The sequence below is a fragment of the Pogona vitticeps genome, chromosome 1, assembly GCF_051106095.1.
Source record: "Pogona vitticeps strain Pit_001003342236 chromosome 1, PviZW2.1, whole genome shotgun sequence".
Classification (NCBI taxonomy): domain Eukaryota; kingdom Metazoa; phylum Chordata; class Lepidosauria; order Squamata; family Agamidae; genus Pogona; species Pogona vitticeps.
In genome coordinates this window covers 303597023-303620466 of record NC_135783.1, presented here as the reverse complement: position 1 = coordinate 303620466, position 23444 = coordinate 303597023, and the positions used below count along the sequence as shown (strand labels likewise).

The 23444-nt window shown below is 42.1% G+C and overlaps 1 protein-coding gene across 1 annotated transcript in view; it reads left to right on the top strand.

The window, feature by feature from the left end:
- Nucleotides 1–349: 349 nt before the first annotated feature.
- Nucleotides 350–23444, top strand: part of DISP2 (dispatched RND transporter family member 2) — a 36357-nt gene continuing 13262 nt past the window's right edge. Inside the window, exons 1-3 of the mRNA XM_072986274.2 lie at nucleotides 350–6171; nucleotides 18795–19250; nucleotides 22056–22085. Coding sequence (XP_072842375.2) covers nucleotides 5708–6171; nucleotides 18795–19250; nucleotides 22056–22085 — 950 coding nt within the window. The 5' untranslated portion in view covers nucleotides 350–5707. The remainder of the gene's footprint in view (nucleotides 6172–18794; nucleotides 19251–22055; nucleotides 22086–23444) is intronic.

Sequence of the window (23444 nt, the reverse complement as noted above, 5' to 3'; positions counted from 1 at the left end):
GGGTAACAGCCTCTCCTCCATATTACTTTACCCAGGCTTCATGCTCTGGAGAGGACACTTCTCGATTCAGAGCATGTTACCATAGTCTCTTGAGACTGAAGGATGCCTTGTCCCACAATTGCTTGTTCTGAGGAAATACATCTTTCCCCAAAGAAAGGTTCTGTGAAGTGAGATAGTCCTGGCAAGCCACAGGAATTGACAGGACCACCTCACCTCACAAAACCCCACTTGTTTTTTTTCCACTTCAGCAAAGCACTGAGCAGGAAGTTGGACTCGATGGCCTTACAGGCCCCTTCCAGCTCCATGCTTCTATAATTTTATGAAAGGTGCTGTGATATTTTTACAACTCCCTAAAAGCAAGTCTGGGAAAAGTAATTTTTCCAAGCTTTGCATGGATCACACAGTTCTCCACAACACATTGGGTCCAGACACTGTACAACAAAAATTCTTTGTGGGATGATTTTGTTTGGGAATGGGATTAAATGTCCCACTTGGGAAGACGTTCTTTTTGTAAGTGAGGATCCAAAAAGCTTGTTTAAGTATACCTATATTCAGTATTAGAACAGGCATTTTATGAATTCCAAACAGGAAATATATATTGCTTTCTCAGTATATGTGTGTGTGTACACAGAGACAGAAACAGAGAGAGGGAGAGAGATTTTAACCTGTAACATTTCCTTTTATTTCCAGAGAATGCCCAAGACTGTGATCTCAACAGCTCCCAGGCCCTGGAAGAAACTGAAGGAGATTCTGATGAGAAGTGACAATATTGTCCTCCCTATGGCCCTTGACAAGTCACCCAAATGATGCCCCTTAACCATGTATCACAGTGCCCTTGGGTGAAAGGCCATGTGTGTCTGTGCAGCAAAGATCTGGCTCCAACCATACTTCAATACAAGATGAGAACAAAGAATAGGAATCTGCAGAGCTACAAAAACACCCCCTGGCTGAGGAATCAATATGTAACAATGAAGTTCCTTTTCTCCTCCTTTGCATCATATCCTAGCATGGGAATATCATCATCACCCTCAGAGTTTTGGAAAATTTGCTTTTTTTAATCGATTCTCAGAATCCCCCAGCAAACAAATCTGGTTCCTATTCATCAACCCTAGAAAGAAGCCACCAGAACTACTACATCGATAATGTTCCATATGTGTGCTTAGCAGTGCATGCAGTCCATGCATAAGAGAAGACAAAAGAGCAAAGATGGCATCATGGCAAAACTACATGAAAAGCTATAAGCCCTTGACAGAATAATGGGGGAACATCTAATGTTATATAAATTGTAAAATATGTATGTATCTGTACAGTAATATAATGATATAAGTAGTGTAGTAGTTATGTATGAGGAAGGACTGTCAAGCAGAGAATATAGACCTATGAAGTTGTTACCTAGCTGATTCTCATCAACATATTCTAGAAAAGAGCAACAAACCACTTCCCTCTCTGTCATTGCTTTCTCAGAGTGGACAGGGATACTTTTGGAGAGAATCCCCTCTTTGTGTGCAGTTTCAGCATGTGAGCAAGATTTTCTCCAGATTTTCCAGGGTGCTTGCTTGAATGTAGAGCCTACCTGTGAGTGGGATCCTTCTCCTCTGTAGACACATAGCTGCTCGGGTGAGCAAAGCAGTGAGAGAGAGTGGTCTGTACCTGGGTTGATGATACCACAGTTCAGACTGAATGGATAAAGCTCCTGAGAAGAAGTTGTTGTTTGGGTGAGATGGTGTGGGGTAAGTGACCAAGAAAGAATCGAGGCAAGAAAGAATTGGAGGCACATAAAGGAAGGGATCATGAGTATCCATGCAGGCAGTGTTGATTAAAAAAAAGGATGCCCCATTCTTATTGAGTTTTCTGTCCACTATTTTCTTTCCAGGCCTGTACACAGAGTACTGCAACACTGCAGGAGAAAGCAACAAGACATATGAATGTCACAAGGATTTAACAATTTTCTGTTGTTCAACTGTGTTTTGTTTAAATGCTGGATTGTTCAGAGATGCATTGTACAAATCAAGAACTCCAGTTTATAAATCTTTTCTCGCTTACACTCCTCAGCTCCATCTTCTGGGATAAAGCCATCATAATAGATTTCAGCCTTCATTAAACTGCAATATGTAACATATAGTGACATGTTTACAAAAACTTGTCAAATCAATCTGCCTATACATTTCAGTTAGTTCCTTATTTATTTATTTATTTATTTATTTATTTATTTATTTATTTATTTATTTATTTATTTATTTATTTATTTATTTATTTATTGTAGTTCAAGGAGAAGTATCACAAGGATTTAACAAAGATAATAAATCAGTAAGCAGAGCCTTTAAATTTCAGATAAATCCTTTCCTGCCCATTTGTCAAGCAATTCATTATTTTCTCGTGGAGCACAACACAAGCAGTCTTGGGTCTGTCCACTGCCATTCCTGTAATGATAAACAGCAAGCCTATTTTTTGGGTGAGTCAGACACATGTAATAGGGACTGTTTTCTTGCTCAGCATCTTCCTGGTCTTAAGGATTCCTCCTTCAGTCTTTTAAGAGGGCACTTTATATTGTGTTTTGGATTGCTTTTGATAAGGTCAGGTTGTAATTGACATATTGTAATTGTGAGCCAGCCTGATGCTTTTCTATTGTTATCTGCACATTTTTGGGTCCCTGGGAGGGGCTGCTGTTTTTTTGTTTTTTATTTTTTTTTTTTTGCTTCTTTTTTTAGCACAGTCAAGATCATTCTGTTTGAGTTCCATTTCTAGTATATGTGATTGCCAGTATTGAACCAAATCAGCACTGATAAGTGTTTTCTGAACAATTCAGTGCTATGTTACTTCGGTGAGAAGGCAATTATCAATAATTGAGGGGGGGATCCAGATTCTCCAACTCCTTGCAGAAGGGGAAACAGAAAGGACATAGGGGATCTCTTTTTTCTTTTCCCTCTCTTTTTTCCTTCTTTTCTTTCTTTTCCTTTTCCTTTTCAATCTAGTAATATGTCACTTTTCCCTCTTTTTCTTTACAGTTCAGCACTGTGTCACTTTGGTGGGCAAGTCAATGAAGTGGCATTTTCATTCTAAATATATTTTTTAAAATTCACCTTTTCCCCCAGTCCCAACAGAGGGAGAAGACAAGAGAGAATGAGGGGGCAAGGAGATTGAGAGGGAGGAATGAGCTAGATAGGGTTGCTGTGTGGTGTGGTTTCCTGTTCCAAAACCATCCAATATGCAAGAATTGTTCTAAATGTCAGACCTCACTTTTGGGTGATCCTGTTTAGCCCAATCCAGCCTGAGATAGCTTCACTGTGTGGTTGCACCCAAAGGCTGAGATCCTACAGGCATTTATCTTGGAATAAGTCCCACTGAACTCCATGGGGCTTACTTCTGAATAGACATATCTAGGCTAGCTGAGCAAATATCATTATCCTACATTAAGGAGAGGATGCTCAAAATGGTATTGCAGAAGGGCTTATGCTCTTTATACTGCCTTAAGATTTCCATGCCATTAAGACATGAAGAGCTTATTCTAAACAGCAAATGGATTACTTTGCTTTTACCATTCTAACAATTTATAGTATTTCTTTGCCATGTCTTTTCACAGCAGGAGAAGCACATCATGTGCCATTTTCATGAAAAGAAAGGCTGAGAGCAGAAGAGCCACATAAATAGTAAGAACAATGCTTGGAGTTCAGCCGCTGTTATAAGGCAAAGTCCAAAAGCACTGAAATCAAGGGAGTTCTGCCATTGTTCCCGAAAGCAAGAGAATGAATTGCGCATGCACAGTGGGAAGCTTTTTCTTATTGCTGAACCTCAATCAAACTCCCAACGATAAAAAGCCCTTACTTCACTGTCAGCTTTTGGGCAGAATAGTACACTGCATTATTTTGTTTCTTCACACAAAGGCTTTTGGTTGATGGAAGTGTACTGGGATACTGGAAGCTTTTAGCTGTGGCCTTCAATATGCAGAAAACAAATCCATCACAATGTTACAAAAGACTAATACAGAAGCAAAGAATGTGTGGCTCTTCAATTATCATTGGAATATAACTACCACAAGCAGCAGTTTTAGGAAAATCTAATTTTAGGGAAATTTTAGGAAAATCTAAATGGCCACATATCACCATCCCCTCCCTAGAAGGCCTGTAACTGCTGAGTGTGCAACATTTGACAATTGTATAGATATCCCTTTCATCTTAAGCTTTCCATTAGAGATGGGGGTACAGTATTTGTATTCGTATACAACTATGAATAACCCTGCACATCTGGACTTAATACTACGAATAACCTTGTGCATCTGGATCTGAAGGCTTTAGGAATGGACCTCAACAGATGGGAAACCCTGACATCAGCCTGGAGGCAGACGTTGCATCATGGCCTCTCCCAATTTGAAGAGACCCTTGTCCAGCAGGCCAAGGCAAAGAGGAAGTCACAAAAGCAGCAAAATCAGGGAGTTGGACAGGGGACAGATTGGATTTGTCTTCAGTGTGGAAGGGACTGTCACTCTCGAATCGGCCTCCTCAGCCACACTAGACGCTGTTCCAAGTCCTCCATTCAGAGCACGTTACCATGGTCTTTCGAGACTGAAGGATGTCTAACCAACTAACTAACTAGTGAAGCACAGCAATAAATTGTATAGATATCCCTTTCCTTTTAAGCTTTCCATTAGAGATGGGGGTACAGTATTTGTATTCGTATACAACTACGAATAACCCTGCACATCTGGACTTAATGAGGGGCTAGCCCCTGCAGCTGGCCCATCCACTCACGCTCACTTCCAATCGCTCCTGGAGCTCCGCTCTTTTCCTGCTCAGCTAATAACTTAGTCATCCTCCCTCCCACTGCCTGGAATGGCCAGGCGAGCAGGAAAAGGAGTGGAACTCTGGGAGAAATTGGAAGGATGCGCGAGGCTGTACCTGGCAGATGCATGAGTGGATGGGCTGACCGCAGCGACCGGCCCCTTGTTAAGTCCAGATGCGCGGGGATAGTCTCATTCACATACAAATAACCCCTTTCCATTGCATGGAAAGTAATCTCTACTTTCTATGCAATGTAGCTTATATGAAACAAAATATTAAGCATTTCAGTCAGTATCTTTTGTTCACATAGTCTGTATAACATAAGAAACAAATTCTTGCCTCGATTCTTTCTCAATACAGGTTCTTTTGTGAAAATAAATACTGTACTAAAATGAGAAATTAAAAAGTGAATGATGCTTCATAGCCAGACAGTCTTTAGTGGTACTGCTTTTTGGAGCAATGGGCAGCAAGATTTTCCCAGAACTGATCAAACATCAATAAAGGGGGTGGGGCGGGTAGGTTGTTGTTTTGTTTTTGTTTCGGGTTTTTGTTTCTTTGTTTGTTTTGGCAGGGGGAACTATAACTCCCCCAAATCCTGCAGCCAGCATGGTACTGGAGCTTTAATTGTGATACATTTTCCTCCCAGTGCAGGAGCAGGATATTTCTGTTTTCCAAGAAAAGAAAAGCAGTTCACACTGAAAGGGCTATTCTTTCAAGAAACGCAAAATAATTTGCAATTAAATCCTAACCTTTCCAAGAAAAAAAAACACGAAAAGCTGTTTTTGAAAGGTAGGAAATAAACCAACCCCCAGGAATGTGGCAGCTACAAGTAAGTTGGAGGCAAACACGCCTCAAGAAAATGGCCAGGACTCCAGAAGACCAACAAGTCTGGGGGTAGACCACCCTCGGGTGCCTGAGCATCCCTGGATAGGATGACCGCTGGAGAAGAGGCCTTCCTAAGTCTAGACCCAGCTGGACCCCTCAAGATGGCAGACCCCGGCAGCTCCCCGCCGACCCTGTCCGGCCGCCCTCCCCTTCCCTTCGCTGCTATTGGACCACGTGCCCGACTCGGCCCGCTCCCCTCCCCAATCTGGTCTCCCTGGATTAGCGCACGCGCCTTGTCGGCCCAGAGAGCCGCGGCTGCGGCGCCGGAGAGATTTTTCAGCACCGCGGAGCTGCGGACAGCGCCTTCCGCCCCCTGCCCGGTCCAGCCTTCGGACCAGCCCTCGAAGGAACCGCCGCCCGCGCCGGCCAGAAGCCAAGGGGCGACGGCCGCGACTATGGAGGGCGCGGCCGCAGCGGCCCCCCAGTCCCTGGACGAGGCGGCTGCCGGGGAGGAGCGAGCCGAGGCGGTGCGGCGGGAGAAGAAACGCTGCTCCTCTTCCTCCTCCTCCAGGTAAGGCTCGGCGCGCCGGTGAAGCGAGCGAGGGAGGGCGCGGAGCCCCTCTCCCTTCGCCCTGGTGTCCTTGGAGTCCTTCGCCCCCTTTCCCTCTCCTTCTCCTGGCGCGCTCCCTCAGTCTCCCCCCCCCCCCACCCCCAATGCCCACCCGTCTTCCTTGGCAGCGGCGGCAGCAATCCTGAGGCGAGAGCCGTTCATTTCCTAGACAATGGAGGAGATCTCCCCTGGGCGCTGGGGAAGCGGGTGTGGGGGAGCGCAGGAGGGACCTGCTGCTTCCCGGCACCCGTCCGCCGCCTTGGCTGCCTTCCAAGCCTCAGAGCCTCCCTCCTCGGCTTTCGCCTCCGCCGACCGATCGCCCTTCCTTGAAAAGTTGGCACTGCAGATTTTATGGATCGGGGGAGTGAGGCGGTCTCCTCCTCTTCTTCTTCCCCACCCTACTTCAGCTCGGGGCCACCGCCGCCGAAGGAAAGAAAATCCGGGTCTCGTGCGTCAGAAAATTACTTCTTAATCAAGAAGGTCCCCGGGCTGACCCACCCCGAGGCGCCTTGGGGAAGGATGAGCGTTGGGTGGGGTGGGGTGGGCTGGCTGGGCTGGCGAGGCTGAGGGGCTGCGTGAGCAGACCCTGCCCTCGAAACTCACACTTCAAGAAGCTCTCCCCAGAACAAGCGAGCAAGCCTGGTGGGCCCCTTCCCCGGAGAAGGGCGAATGTCTGACCATGTCATCCTAGCGACCCCGAAGGCTCGCATCTTTTGCTCCGCCGGGGTGTGGGGTGCATTTTTGTTCTCGGTTAAAAGGACGCGCGTTGCCCTCGAATAGATCTTTGGACTGCTTTTCGGGTCTGAGCCCATTTTCTCCAACCCCACCCACATCCCGACCCACCAGGAGGAATCTTCTCCCGCCCTGACGCTACAAACAAAGGGAAGGTTTCGCTCGGATTCCCCGTTGGACAAACACAAGAGAAGGCGGGGACAAGGCTAGATCCTGGCAGCCTCGTTTTTCTAATCATCGTCATCACCACCATCGCAACCGCCAAACTAGTCTGGCTCACCCACCTTGTATACCTAGCTAGCCAGATCTATATCTCAAACAGTAAAAGCTGTCATCCTGAAAAATGGCAGACCTTTGGAATAATAATTTTTCCCTTCAGGATGCAATGGATTGACACAAGAAAGCAGGCATTCAGAAAGGAAAATGTCCATAATAGATAGTCACTTTAAGAAGATGGAAGAGGCATTGGGAAGCGGGTGCCAAAACTCTCATTTAAGGAGAAGATCCTGCTGGAGTAACTTTGGATGAGCCCTTGGCTAACAGGATTGATGCATGTGCATCAGCATGCTTGGGTTAAAAATGGGAAGATTTAAAGATTTAAAGATTTAATGCTGTTTAGCTTGCAAAAACTGGTGAGCAAAGAGTGGTGTTGTAGACCTGCATAAAAAAAATTATAAATAGTGTGGTAGTGTGGAAAAAGCAAAGATCTTTTCCACCAACTTAATCAGCAGTAACAACCAGAGCCATCTGCCCAAGCTGAATGATGGGAAGTTTGAGATTAATAAAAGGATTCTCCTCTGAGAAAAAGGAAAATGGTGGAATTCAACACCACAGGATAGAATGATGACTGCCCAATTGGATGGCTTTAAAATTTTGGATGACTTCATGGAGATCCAGGCCAGCAATGGCTTCTAGTCAGGATGGCTTTGTGCCACCTGGTAGTAGCAGATGCAGTAAGCCTCTGTTACTGTATGTCAATTGCTGGGGATTATACAAGGAAGGGTGTAGCTGTTCATCCAGTTGCCTTGCTAGTGTGCCTCACAGTGGGCGACTATATAAGTAGATCATTGGACTAGACAGGCCTCTGGTCTCATTCAGCTGGGCTCTTACACTCTTGTGACATATAGAAGACATGCTGGGGGTTCCCAAATAAGCTTTCTCTCTTCTGTCTCAATCACATTTCATGGGAAGAAAACAGGAAGATGGATTTTTAATGTTGCTGCTAAATCTGCCCTCCTAAGTGGTAATTGTGATTTTGGTGCTAGCGACAGATGACTGAATCTAAACCAAAATACTGTGAACTCAGTTGTACTGAGTTTTCACACAATTCATATCAGATGAGTCAATTCATTGCTGGGGAGCAGGATTGGAAGGGTGCTATTACCTTCCTGTCTTTCTTGGAGCATTTGTAGGCATTGAATTGGCTTCTGCAGGGAGAGAATATAGAATTAGATAAGCTTTTGGCAACGCCAGCCCTTCCATGAGTCAGAGCAGGGCAAATGCCTTAGGCTGCAGATGTTGGGAAGCACCAGTGCCAGCTTCCCAGCTGTTCTTTGTGAATTTTTCAAATGTTCTTTAAGTTGGAGAACTGAACTACATATGTCATACAAATTCCTTTTAGGATGCAATCACACTATTGAAATAAACCAGGTCAGGGTTTTTACAGTTGGTTTAAAGTCACATGGCAGTCACGTAGTGTGATTGGGTTCATTAAAGATCTGGAGCAGTTCCTCTCCTTTGGCAGGAAATGACAACTGAGTCTCTTTTTGAACATTAACAGGTTTATTTGGTTTAACATTAGGTGAATCAACAACAACTTCTACTGGTTCAAACAAACTGATATCAGGTAACTGTCCATACTGTGGGGACAACAATTCTGTCTTAGAACTGACAGGATTCATTGAGGGGCTGGCCCAAAACATTCCCAGTCAGTGGGCTTCCTCATCAGAGCACTCCTGACATGCAAATTATCTCACAACAAGGGTGTCGTGCCCAACCTCTGGTGGTGGGTAGTTGAAGGAAAAGTCCGGACGAATCACCTTCCTTGAGGGACCTTGTCCCCATGGAAAAACCATGACTGTCCATTCTAACAGATCCACCGATGTCCCCCTCTCCTTCGATGTATCTGGATCAAGTAATAATCCTCCTACCTTTAAATTAGGGAAGTCCTCTAACAACCCTCGCATTCTATCATACTCCAGTTCTTTTCTCCTTCCCGCCTTTTCTCTTCCTTCCTTCCTTTCTCCTGTCATTGGTATACTGAATTGTCTCATACCGCCTTCCTCTCCTGTTTTCCCCTCCCACATGGGTAAAATTAACTCCTCCCCTCTTTCTCCTTCTCTCTCTTCCACCAGACAAATCTCAATCTTTTCCCTCTTTCCCTTAGATTCCATTTCTGTTTCCTCCTCTACATTCAGCTCTTCACTTTCTATTATCTTCCCTGCCTCTATTTCTCCTTTCATCTCAGGCATCTCTAGCTGAGGGGATGGCTCACTCTGTTCTTTCTCCTTTTTCTCTACAGCTCCTTCACACGGAGTTTTTGAAACAATGTGCGTGTCCTCTTAGGACAGCTTTTAATCCATTTTAAAACTGTGTTGTATATCAGTTGAAAGGGCTACACAGGCTTTTAAAATGGTTACTTTTGAGGCTTTCTTCTATGCCAGCCCACCTGTGTGCTGACATGTGTGTTCAACTGAGTGGGGTCTGTTGAACAAGTAATGGATCTCAGGGTTTGGGGCTGCAGGGAAATCTTGTATTCTGCTCTTTTATATTTTTTTTATCAGTGATACTGAACTAGTGCTATCTCAGTTTGAAATAAATTTTAAAAAAGTGTTAAAAACAACAGCGATGGCAGCAGCAGGGAGTGGTGTGAGAGACAACCAATGCAAGGGTGGGTGGACACTGCAAATTTGTTGCATTTGAGACTTTGTCCTGTGGATTCTTATAGGGGAGTGAAATTCCATGTAGAACAAAGAGAGATCCACTGACTGAATCCATTATTCTGTTATTTTATCTCACAGCTATGATTATGTACTGAGTCACTTGACTAAGAATGCAGGAATGATGCTAGTATCATGACTGATTCGCTGTAAACATTCTGTACATTTCAGACTATGGACATTTAAGAACTATTTCTTGCATTTTTATTCTTCAGCTCATTATGGGACCTGAGATTCCATCCCCCACCAATACCTCATGGCCTGCTTGAGTCTTCCTTGTTAGCCAAATTCTTCCTTGTTAGCTGTTGGTCGGTCTTCCAAATGTTCTCTTTATCTATGATAACTCAAAGTGGGTGCCATTCTATTGTTGTCTGTGTATACATTTTGCTAGTCCACTTTGGAAAGAGTTTCTGTGGAACACAAACCTTGCTTAATTTTTACTTAGAAACAAATAGGTTTGGCATGCTCCTGAGCTGGTCATTTATTTAGATATTCTTTTACTTCATATTCCATTGCTCATTGCAATTCTTAGTTGTTTGTATCCGATATAATAATAATAATAATAATAATAATAATAATAATAATAATAATAATAATAATAATAATAATAATAATAATAATAATAATAATAATAATAATAATAATAATAATAATAATAATAATGATGATGATGATGATGATGATGATGATGATAATGATAATGATGATGATGATAATAATAATAATAATAATAATAATAATAATAATAATAATAATAATAATAATAATAATAATAATAATAATAATAATAATAATAATAATAATAATAATAATAATAATAATAATAATAATAATAATAATAATAATAATAATAATATCCATTTTATTGTGGCTTCAGCTACTTTAAAACATCACACACTGGAAGCACTGATGGGTTCAAGATGCCACCAATGCCAGCAAAGTAGTGCTTGGCAAAGCTCACTACCAATTTATCTAGCTCACGGAGAATAGTAAAATGCAAATAAGAGGTTCAATGGCAGCACCTCAACTCCAGTTGTGTAGGTTTATTAAAAACAAACTACACTTTTCTTTCTTTCTTCTTTGTCTCCCTCTCTCTTTCTATTTTCCAAATAAGACTGAGGTTCTAGACAAGACAGAGTTCTTCTTTGCATTAACTCATGAAACTGACAGACAAAAGAGAGAGAGAGAGAAAGAGAGAGAGAGGTACTCAAGCAGCTGTGGTTTAAAATTAGAATTGTTGACTCCCACCTCCTTTTCCTTGTGATCTGCTTAGCCGGTTCTCTTTCTCATTTCTTGTTTGATTGTATCCAGCTGGGATATACAAAAAATGGCCATTTTAGGCTACAGTTTTGAAGCTGGAGGCTGTTATTTTTCAATGAATGAGGAATTTTGGCCCATTCTGTTACTCAATGACAGTTACAATGGAATTTCAGTGATTGATAGTTGTTAATTGTGTCAGTACACCATCATTTAATCAGAGAGGAAGATAGGATACTACTGTTGGTGAACAATTGTGTACTTTTTAGTAATATGGCCGCAAAGATCAATGGCTGATAAAATTGGTAGGAAGGTGCCTCTATGACATTATAGCCCTGTCCCAAAAGTACTAATTCATTGTATGCATTTCAATAGAAATGTTATTTGTTTGTTTGCTTGTTTGTTTGTTCATTTGTTTGTTCATTTGTTCGTTTAAAATATAAGAATCACCATTGAGGTTTCCAGTGATAGCACTGCAGTGGTGATGTTACAGCATCCACATGTGTACTTATGCAAAGATTTGCTTCCCAATGGACCACTAAACATATATAGGTGATCCATGCATTTTGGGCTCTAATGTAATTAGGAGAAAATATAATCGAGCTCCTATACAGATGTTGAGTAGTTGTACAAGCTTTTTCTCTAAAATAGACTGGGGGGTATTGCTTCTAGCTGTCCTACAAAGAGTGAAATCAATGGACCATCTAGTTCAGTAATGTCAGTGTGGCGATCACCCTCGTTCCCCAAACACAGAGCTCACAAGGTACCTCAACACACCCTCTGATACACTGCCACCAGTTGATCTCTTTTATTAACTTAGTCTACTTAGAAAAGATGAAGGCCCATCCAGGACTGACGTTTCAACAGAACAGGTTTATTAATTACAGATGGTTTCGGGAATAATTCATAAACACATTCTTCAGGATTCATCTATCATCAGTCTTAACCTTCTATATTAATTCTCACAGGTTACACTCTAACTAATCACTCCTCAGACCCCCAAACTATCCTTCTCTCTCCGATTCCAGACTCAGACTGACTCGCTCCTCTCTCAGGCTCTGCCTTTTAGCATGTCTTTCGGTCCCACCTCTTAACCACATTAACATATAACATGAATAATGCATAACCTACAAAGCATAACTTAAGGTGAACGCTACATTCAGCTCTGACTGTCAGCAGCTCTCCAGGGCATCAGGTAGAAGAGATGTCAAGGAGTCAACCTGGGATATGTTGCATGAACTCTCTTCCCTTTACAGCACTTGGTATTCTCTGATGATCTCCCATCCAAATCTTCACCAGGCCTGCATCAAATTAGCCTTCAATATCAGACATGATTTACTGTGTTTAGGAGGATGGAGTGATATCAGCTCTCTATTCAACCATAAAAATGAACCCACTCCTAATTTAAAGCCAGATACCTTAAAATGATGGGGGGGGGAAGTAAGCATTAAGTGTACAACTCACAGGAAGGTCTTCCACAACTGGCACCTTTTAGATGCATTAGTAACTTTAATGGTCAAAAACAACACTTTGAACTATATCTAAACAGTAAAGAGAGAGGCTCCCTGAAATGTTCTGACAGGGACAGGAATAAGACAGTGCATTCGGTAATCAAGGTATCATCATTTTCAAGCAAGCTTCTGAGGGGAGAGTATGAGTGCAACTACATTGACAAACTATAAAGAAAATGCTCTAGGATTGGGCCAGTCTGATCTCCATATTTTTCCACTGACTACAAGATTTGAAAGTCAATTGAAATCAGCCCAGAGTGTTTCCCTTCTAACCCATACCCTCTTCCCCCACTGCTGGGGCTTCTACTTTTCTGAAACTGAATGCATTCACAACAGTCCAGCTGGTGCTAACTGGAGTTTTTTAAGTTGTTCTGTTGGACCCAAAAACCAGATTTGGGAGCTGTAAACATGGCAGCACTAGATTTCTGTATGCATTCAGGAATGCAGGTACATAGTGGGCTCCATGAATACAGAAGAACTATATTCAAGTCCACTTGTGGACACCACACTTTGAGAAGGATGCTGACAAACTGGAACAAGTTCTGAGGAGGACAACAAGGATGATTAGGGGACTGGAAACCAAGCCCTATGCGAAAGACTGAAAGAACTGGTCATGCTTAGCTTTGAGAAAAGAAGACTGAAGGGAGATATAATATTTTTCAAATACTTGAAAGATTGTCACACAGAGAAGGGGCAGGAACTGTTCTTGATTATCCAGAAGTGTGGAGTGTGTACTAATGGGCTCAAGTTACAGGAAGCCAGATTTCAGTTGAATATCAGGAAAAACTTCCTAACTGTTAGAGCAGTACAGCATTGGAGGTGGTGAGTGCTTCAATGCATTTAAGAGAAAATTAGAGAACCATCTGTCAAATAAACTTTGAGTTGAATTTCTGCATTGAGCAAGGCACTGGACTTGATGCCTTTGTAGATCCCTTCCAACTCAATTTTTTCTATGATTCTATGACCCAGACACCAGGTGTAGGGAGGAGAGGATTCAAATGATTAACAAGCTGCAAACAAGGCTTCCCTTCTCTCTGCTGACTTCTGTTGTTAACTGAAGTCCATTAACCCAGGAAGGTTTTTTGGGGTATGATTTCACACTGTCCCTGTCTTTCTTGCAGCCTAGGTCATTATTCAGAAGAGTGACCAAAGCCGTTTCATTTCCAATGCAGGGTCAGATGTCCGACTGAAATAAATCTAGATAACCAATATCATCCAAAACTGGAGTTAGTCTGCTACCATCTGCTGAGGCACCTGAAAAGTGGAGGTTTGCTACTAGTCAATAATTGGAACATTCATCAAGAGGATGGCTGCATTTCATGATGCCAGTGTATGTTATGAAATTGATTATGCACCAAAATGATACATTTGCCACTGGATCTTAAGGTCAGCATGAAATAAATTCAAGGGGCATATGCTGTCAATCAGAAGCTGGAAAATGTGAACCAGTGGAAATAAATTACCCATCACTGAGTCAGAACATTATGTATACTGTGAGTAAAAATGCTGACATACAAAGAAACTAAAAATACAATATAATACAACATAATGAAACCAAATGAAATCCTGCTAATCATTTTAAAAATTTATTTATTTATTCATACCTACCTACCTACTTTTATATCCCACATTTCGTACTACATGCTCAAGTTGGCTAAGATCAAACAAACAGATAAACAAAGAAACATAACACCAAACCATCAACATTTTCATATATGCGTTCATCTTTTGAGTACAGTGGGACTATGGACAACATAGTTGTTTTTGGGTTTGTCTTTATGAAAAATAAATAACTAAATGGAACTTTTCAAGATCTTTCATTTACCTGGGTTCAGAAACATAGCTTCCTGGATAATTTGAAGCATAGTTCTGTGGAGAAATTTATTATGCTTTTATGTACTTTTTGTATTTATAATACTAAATACCTAGTTGTTGAGGTTTCTCTTAAAATACAGATCATGCCAGAGGAAAGGGCAGTATAAAGAACAGCAGCTCTAAGATCTTTCCATGCAGAAACTGACCAGCATGGCTTATCTGGAGTAAGAGTGTCTTACAAGACAAGCTTTATCTTTAAAGGCAGCAAATGCTGGAGGATCAGCGGCAGTGCATCCTCCAGCTATTCCTCTTCTCCGTTGGAAGGCAGAGCTGTGTGTGCTCCGTGGCCTGTGCTGGGATCCCTAAACTTCCTTGCTGCTTCACTGGCGTCAGAGGACATTGCTCCATTTGCTTGTATTGTTGGTGTTTGCACATGGAAGGAAAGGCCTTTCCTTTGGGTCACAAAAAAATCTTGGGCTGTCCTCAGAGTCTTGAGAGGGAAGAACATTTACAGATCAGGGAACTAATACTGAGATCCTGTCTGTTAGCCACTCCAACTGAGGGACTGTAAGGTTTGGGGAGAACCCTGATTTTGCCAGAGGGGGAAACCATTAGCTGTATCACTGTCATGTCAGGTACTTCTGTGGAACTTTCCTCAGTGAAGGAATGAAGTCGTGGAACATGCTAACCAAGAAGACTCTTCCAACCCCCCCTCCCTTTCTATTGTTTGATGAGCTGTCTGAGAGAAGTGGGAGAAATCCTCGCTGTCTAGGGGACTGTGGGCATTGTAGTTCTAAAATATGACTTTTCCAAGCTCTGCCTCTGAGCATGTTTTACTATTCAGACAAGCATCTGAGGGATATTTTTTCTGCTGTTTTTAGAGTGCTCTTTTGCTTGTGCCATTACTGTTTGACCATATAATGCTATGCAAGTTTCATTTCATTCTGAGGTATAAAGAGGAATCTTCTTCATCATCTTCCAGACTCTTCAGTCAACAGGCTCTTTCTTCACTACTTTTCCCATTTATTTTACCTTTATTTTTATTCATATTAATTTTTAATATAATAAGTTTGATTATAATATTGATTTACAAAAAATATTTAAATAAATGTAATACATTTATTAATTTTATTCCATTTATTTTACATTGAATTATCAGCTATAACAATACTTTTTGTATCTCATTATGTGGCTGAATACTTCACTCAGAGTGCAACTTACATGCTGAAATATTCTTGGGTATGTGTTGGGTTTAGCATACTTGAAATAAATTTAAAAATATCTGTTTACACAACATACAACTAAGCGCACATCTTTGATTGGAAAGTGAGGGTAGTTAGAGATAATTTAAAAAGCCACAAGGAGGTTGCTTATTTTAACTCAATTGTGAACGCAATTTATTTTGAATCATTTTGACATGTGTGCTCGCTTCTGTTGACGTAAATTATGTCTGTGGGGTTCATCAAGTATTGGATGCCAGGATCACATGTTCCAGACTGCAGCGAAAGCTCTCACTTTTTTCTATTTTATCACTGTATCATTTAAGAACTGGAAATGCTGCCAACAGTTGGGCTGGTGATTTATCTTCTTGTGGTGAAGGGGCTTGAGTAATTCAGAGAAGCTATGAGCTATGCCGTGCAGGGGCAACCAAGACAGACAGGTCATATTGGAGAGTTCTGACTAAACGCGATCCACCTATAGCAGGAACTGGCAAGCCACTCCAGTATCTTTGCCAAGAAAACTCCATGGGCAGAAACAAAAGGCTAAAAGATATGGTGCTGGAAGATGAGCCCCTCAGGTCAGAAGGCGTCCAACATGCTACTGAGGAAGAGCGGAGGACAAGTACAAGTAGCTCCAGAACTAATGAAGTGGTTGGGCCAAAGCCGAAAGGATGCTCAGCTGCGGATGCACCTGGAAGTGAAAAGAAAGTCTGATGCTGCAAAGAAAAATACTGCATAGGAACCTGGAATGTAAGATCTATGAACCTTGGGAAGCTGGATGTGGTCAAACAGGAGATGGCAAAAATAAACATTGACATCCTGAGCGTCAGTGAACTAAAATGGATGGAAATTGGCGAATTCAGTTCAGATGTTTATCATATCTACTATTGTGGGCAAGAATCCCATAGAAGAAATGGAGTAGCCCTCATAGTGAACAAAAGAGTGGAAAAGCTGTACTGGGGTATAATCTCAAATATGATAGAACGATGTCAATACGAATCCAAGGCTGACCTTTCAACATCACAGTAATCCAAGTTTATGCACTAACCATCGATGCTGAAGAGGCTGAAACTGACCAATTCCATGAAACTTTACAACACCTTCTAGAACTGACACCAAAGAAATATGTTCTTCTCATTATAGGGGACTGGAATGCTAAAGTAGGGAATCAAGATATAAAAGGAACAAGAGGTAAGTTTGGCCTTGGAGTTCAAAACGAAGCAGGAGAAAGGCCATTACAGTTTCGTCAAGAGAACCTCTTAATGATGGTGAAAGAGGAGAGTGCAAAAGATGGTCTGAAGCTCAACATTAAAAAAAACCCTAAGATCATGGCCACTGGTCTCATCACCCCCTGGCTAATAGAAGGGGAAGATATGGAGACCTAATAGGGCTCCATGATCACTGCAGATAGTGACAGCAGCCACAAAATTAAAAGACGCCTGCTTCTTGGGAGGAAAATGATGACAAACCTAGACAGCATCTTAAAAAGCAGAGACCTCATCTTGCTGACAAAGGTCCGCATAGTCAAAGCTATGATTTTTCCAGTAGCGGTGTATGGAAGTGAGAGCTGGGCCATAAAGAAGGCTGACCACCAAAGAATTGATGCTTTTGAATTGTGGTGCTGGAGGAGGCTCTTGAGAATCCCCTGGACTGCAAAGAGAACAAACCTATCCATTCTAAAGGAAATCAACCCTGAGTGCTCACTGGAAGGACAGATCCTGAAGCTGAGGCTCCAATACTTTGGCCATCTCATGAGAAGAGAAGACTCCTTGGAAAAGACCCTGATGTTGGGAAAGTGTGAAGGCAAGAGTAGAAGGGGACGACAGATGACGAGATGGTTGGACAGTGTCATTGAAGCTACCAACATGAATTTGACCCAACTCCGGGAGGCAGTGGAAGACAGGAGGGCCTGGCGTGCTTTGGTCCATGGGGTCATGAAGAGTCAGACACGACTTAACAACTAAACAACAAACAACAACACCTTTCCGATCTACTGCTATGCCACTTTGAAATACATTAAAAATAATTTGTGTCAAATCAGCTGTCTTGGATTCCAGCAGAGGAAGGGTGTAGGAGGAGGCAGGGAAGCAAGTGAGTGGGTCAACCAGGGCCAGAGAACTTCCTCAGCAACTAGAGGCTGAAGCCAAGGTGGCTCCTATTGCAAGTGGGACTTCCCTCTAAAGCTCTGTGTATTTGTCTTGCACAAAGTATGAGCCATGGAGCCAGCACAAGGCCACTGCTCCCTCTCTTACTCCCTTACAAGATGGTTCTGCAAACCCTCCAGGGTTTTGTGGAAGTTTTTTGAGGAGAAAGAATGTCTTTCTTTTTAATGGGAGTTATTTTGTAACATTATTTCACTCGCTTGCTTGCTCCCTTAGCTCCTCACCAGTCCTCCGGTCCCAGTCCCACTCTCCCTTGTTTCTACTAAGAAGCCGAGTGCCTGTGCCTATAAATACAATGATTTGAAGTCCCATGTATTCCCTTCTACCAATATACCACACAGCTTACAACTGGAAAAAAAAAAGGTTTTCCCAAGAGGACCAACCCAAAACAGACCACGTGATTTTAAACCCACTTCAAATACCCCAACTCAGCTCCCACTTCATTTCAGTAGTGTAACTGTGCCCTCAGTCAGTTTCACATTGTACATATTTTGTGATTTATTGAGCTTTGTTCATTTTTGTTCTCTGGTCCCAATATAAGACGTTATTGCCATTTGGCAATAAACCTGTGCAATTCCTGCACTGGGTACAATCTTATTAGCATGTAGACATTTGTAGCATGTAGACATGTGCAATAGTGTAATCTCTGGCTAGCAGCTCCGTAAACCAAAAACTGCACTGCTGAGAACAATGGGACTCATGCATGCACAAGGGAGAGTGAACAGCCCTTAGTGAAATAGGCCAACAGAGGTAGCCACATGCAGAACAGACTGCTGTGTGGGCAAAAAGCCAAATAACCAATATTTTATTATTGTTCTATAACTACCTTTTCTTGTTATTGCTTGATTTTTTAATGATGGTTTATGTGACATATAACTCTTTTACATACATTTCATGTAGAAAAACACCCGACTGAAGTGAATAAAATCAAGGTTTTTCTTCTTGCAGAGAAACTGTAAACCCGGAACTTTGTCAAACCTGTCTTAACGTCCCAGAGATCAAGAAGACTGAGCCAAGCCCTGGTGGGTCTTTTTGGGACAGGAGATGCCCTGTCCATCACTGCCTGATTGAGGCTTCTCCCAGGTCAGCGAGGGCCCATCAGCCTTCTTCCAGCCATATGCATGCACCCATTTCCACTCGATCCAATGGCCAGGTGCCTTCTAGCTCCCAGGACCCCTTCCAGCCTCACTTGTACTACCACTGTAACCAGCAAGAAACCAGGAATAGCAGCTACGCCTTGCCCCCTCTGCCAGGCCATGGGGAAAGAGCTACACTGTGCTCTCATCGCTCCAGCAGGAATTCCTCCTTAACTCCCCAGCATGAAGCCACCGACATTCAGTGGAAAGAATGGTACCGTGACCACCAGCATGCACGGCCGGTGCAACACCACGTGGTAACTGTCAGGTAAGAACCAATCCACGCAGCGAGTTCTAATATCTTCTTTATTGAGGAAGAAACAAAGATGGGGTATTTTAACTAATGTCGTGGGAGGGAACAGCTGTTTCTAATAGCTGTTACAGACAGCATGAAACCAAGCCCTGTGAGGAGTGGTTGAGGAAGATGGGTGTGCTTAGTCTCATGAAGAGATGACAGAAAGGCAAAAAAATTGAGTATTTCAAGGACTGTGATGTGGGAAATAGAACAAAGTTGTTTTCTGCAGCTTCAGAAGATAGGAACGAGTTTAAATTGCAGCAAAGAAGACTTGGCATTGGGAAGAACTTCCTAACAGTAAATATCCTTTGATAATGAAGTGGAATGATTCATAGGGTGGTGGATTCCCCAGAATCTAAAGTGTAGATGTCAGATGACTTCCAGCTACTTGTCAGGGATGTTTTGGGTAGGGATTTATTCCTTTGGCAGGGAGATGAGCTTGAGGACCCCTGCAGGCCCTCACAACCTTAATCTTGATTCTGTGCTTCTACAATTCTCTGTTAAGTAGGAGGGGATGGCACTCTGGGCAGAGGTCCTAGAGTGAAAGAATGCAGTCACATAGGGCCTGGGGACCACATCCATGCAATTTTTTACAGACTCTTTTCATGAAATTCCTTTTCCTGAAACTGGGAAATCACTTATTGGCCCTTTTTAAAAAATTACTGTTAGAAAGTAAACAGAGAGCCATGCCCTTCCCCATAAGCTTCGGGAGGCAATTTTCTGCTAAAAAGGTGGTGATGGGAGGGAGGATTCCACAGACAGCAGAAAAATCTCCCATGTCACATGTATGGCAGATGGGCTGTGAAATTCCATACTGGTGTGTAGCAAGGATAGGAAACATATGACATTTTCGTTGTCGCATGGCTCTTCAGAGGCTCAAACAAGCACCTGTCCTCACAGTTTTTATTTTAAAATTTTGCTTTAAAAGCCCCCTTGTGCCTTTTAGATGGCATCCGGGTACTTTAAACTCCTGCTCCCAAGACTTTCCATTTTTTAAAAAATGTTTGCCCCTGCAATGGACATGGGGACAGCATATCTAGTAAATTAAAATACAAGAAACATATTGAATGGTTGGGGGACATGAGGAGTGGAGCCCTCCCTTGTCCACAGTGGGTATATGTGTTCCCCTCTGGCAGTTGCCATCCCTGCTCTATAGTTCAGATTTAGCCTGCAAATTAAAGATGTAATTTTCTTGCTTTAACTGTATCTATACCTAAAACAGTGAGTGCAACAAATGCCTTGGGGATCAGAATTTGTTCTGCCCTGCTAGTTTTACATTCAGAGTCTTTTAATACCTTCCTACTTCAGTTCATTTTTCACAGGCTTGTACGTAAGGGCAGTATTTGCCTCATTTTGATCCTGATACTACTGAGCTAGCAGAAATATGAAGATTCTCATTCTAGCTTCAAGCCAGCATAGAGGATGTTTGCTAGATTACTTCTAAGACACTCTTGGGAGTTAAGCCTATCTCTAAATCTCTATGAAAATGACAGTTCTTTGTTATAAATCTGTGAATCTGTCTCCTGTGGGCTGCTTCTGCAGTTTTGCCCTTCATACGGTTTCTTTCTTCCCAATCTTCCTATGCTTTTTTGTTTAATAATTACATTTTCAGGAAGTTTTAGAGGAAGAAACAAACTCCAGAAAGATCAAAGCAAAGCAAAAAAGCAAAGTGTGTTGCTTCTATACTGCACTTAAAACACTCTCTGGACCACATACAGTTATGTAGGCTACACATTCCTCTCCCTGCCTCCTCAAGCTAGGGGTCAATTTACAGACTTTGGAAGGATGGAAAGCTGAGTCAACCTCAAGTCAGCTACCTCAGCCCATCAGGATCAAACTCAAGGTGTGAGCAGAGTCTTGATGGCTTCTTCTGCAGTTCAGCCACTGTGCCATAGAGGCTCCTCTAATCGCCATTCTTTGTCAAGAGGGTTGCTATTTAGTACAGAAATAGATTTTCCTTTTTGATTGGATAGGTGGAAAGTAGATTTCAGTCTTCTGTGAGGTGCCCAGATTATCTGCAGTTTTTCAGCATGGATTTATGACTCTCAATTGCTCAATAATAAACTAGTGAAATATGGCACTTCCCCCACTCCCATATTATACAGTACTGCTTTAATGAAGAAAAGTTCATGTTGATTTTTATGTGGAAAGACATTAAGATCTGTTGACCTCATTAGACCAAACTGCTGAACTCAGAATTCTTTAATTCCAATTGTATGTCTGTTGTATAAGACTTTGGTTGGTAGATCTCTAGATTTTAAAAGAAAGAAAGAAAGAAAGAAAGAAAGAAAGCTGTTATCTGTCCACACCTGCTTTCTATGCTTGTTGATTTCTTTGCTTGCTTGTTGCATTTATATCCTACTTTCCCTCTTTTAAAGAGCTCAAGGGGACACATGATTTTCCTCTTCCACACATTATTCTCACTAGAACCCTGTAAGGTAGATCAGAGAGGGGGGGGGGAGGGGGGAGGGAGGGGGAGAGAAAGAGAGAGAGAGAGAGAGAGACCGGCCCAAGGTCACCTAGTCATTTTCAGGCTTAGTGTGGACTACTGTACTTGCTTAAATAAATCTGGTCAGCATTGGGTTCCAGTAGGAGGTCCTTCATCACCAGCTTGCCAACATCTCTGCACTGTTTAGGGCTTACTGGCTGAACTGGCACTGTGTCATGAAGCTCTGATTTTGTTCATTGCCTGCCTGGTAGAGTTAACAATACTCTCATTAACAGAGAGGTTTGCTTGGCATGAAATTAATAAGCCAATGAATATCTTTCTCCCTACAGACATGACAAAATGTTCAGGATGCCAAAGAGGTAGGTTAAGAGCCATTGTTTCCTGCCCTTCTACCCTATTATCATTCTCTTTCCCCCTTCCCCTTTTGTATACCTTTCTATTAAGAATAAGACAATGTATTATGTGTGGTGACATCCCAGGCAGGCAAAGAGTTGCAGCTACACAGCTCCGCATTAAAAGCTTCCTTTCTGTTTAGAGTCCATCACTGCCACACCACCCCTTCATGAATACAATTAGCAGTACTCTGTGTTGATGAAAAATTACCAGTGCAATTGGCAATTCTCAAATAGTGGCTTTGGCTTGGTCAGCTGCTTCTTCCTTTGGTTTTAGTTATGGCATTTACACAGCAATTCTATGCATTTTTACACAGATGTATATCTCCCTCACTCCAGTGGGGATGATCCTGTGGTAAATTAATTTAAGTTGCAGCTTAATTTATTTATTTATTTTATTCATTCAATTTATATCCCGCCCATCTGGTATATTCTACCACTCTGGGCGGCTTAAGTGCCTTTGTACACATTGCACTAGGTATTACTCTCACATATCATATTACTTTGCACTTGTTACTATTTTATGTTGCATGTTCTGCTTGCCGCAATATATTGCATGTTAAAAAAACATCTCTACGTAAGCAACCTAGTGCTTTCCAGACGTTTTGTACTTCGGCTTTCATAATGCTGGGGTTTGCGAGAACTATATCCAAAACATTCTAGACCAAATGAAGCCTGAACTTTCTAAGGAAGCAAGAAATAGCAAAAATTAGGCTGCCATATTTTGGGTACATCATGAGGGGATAATAATGCTAGGAAAATTGTGGGAAGCAGGAAAAGAAGAAAACCAAATACAGTATGGGATGGGTTGACTCTATAAAGGAAGCCATTGCCTTCCGTTTACAGGACCTGAGCAAGATTGCTGGGAACAAGACATTTTGGAAATTACTATAGGGTCACCATACATCAGAGGCGAATTGATGGGACATAAGAACAACAGTCCCAAACATCAGGATGGTACCAGGTTAAGGAAACCTAATCTAAACCATAATGTCAGAGGCAGCTCCATGCCCAAATTCACTGTGCCCCCCCCCAACACAGTGAAACATGCATCAGGAAGCTGGAACTGTTGTGATAACCATAGTACTTCTACAGTGCATACATGGGGTTTGTGTGTGTATGTGTGTTGTGATTAACAGGTTTTCCTGCTTTCCTGTATTGTAAATTTTGAAAAATCTGATTGGCATTTTTTTAAAATGAAGCCCTATGATTATTTGCAATATTGTTTAACAATGCTTTTCCAGTTTTTGCTATATTTAGGTTTAGTGTCTGCTCAATTTTTTAACAAGCATACTATAATCTGTGAAGTGTCTCTGAAGCAGAGGT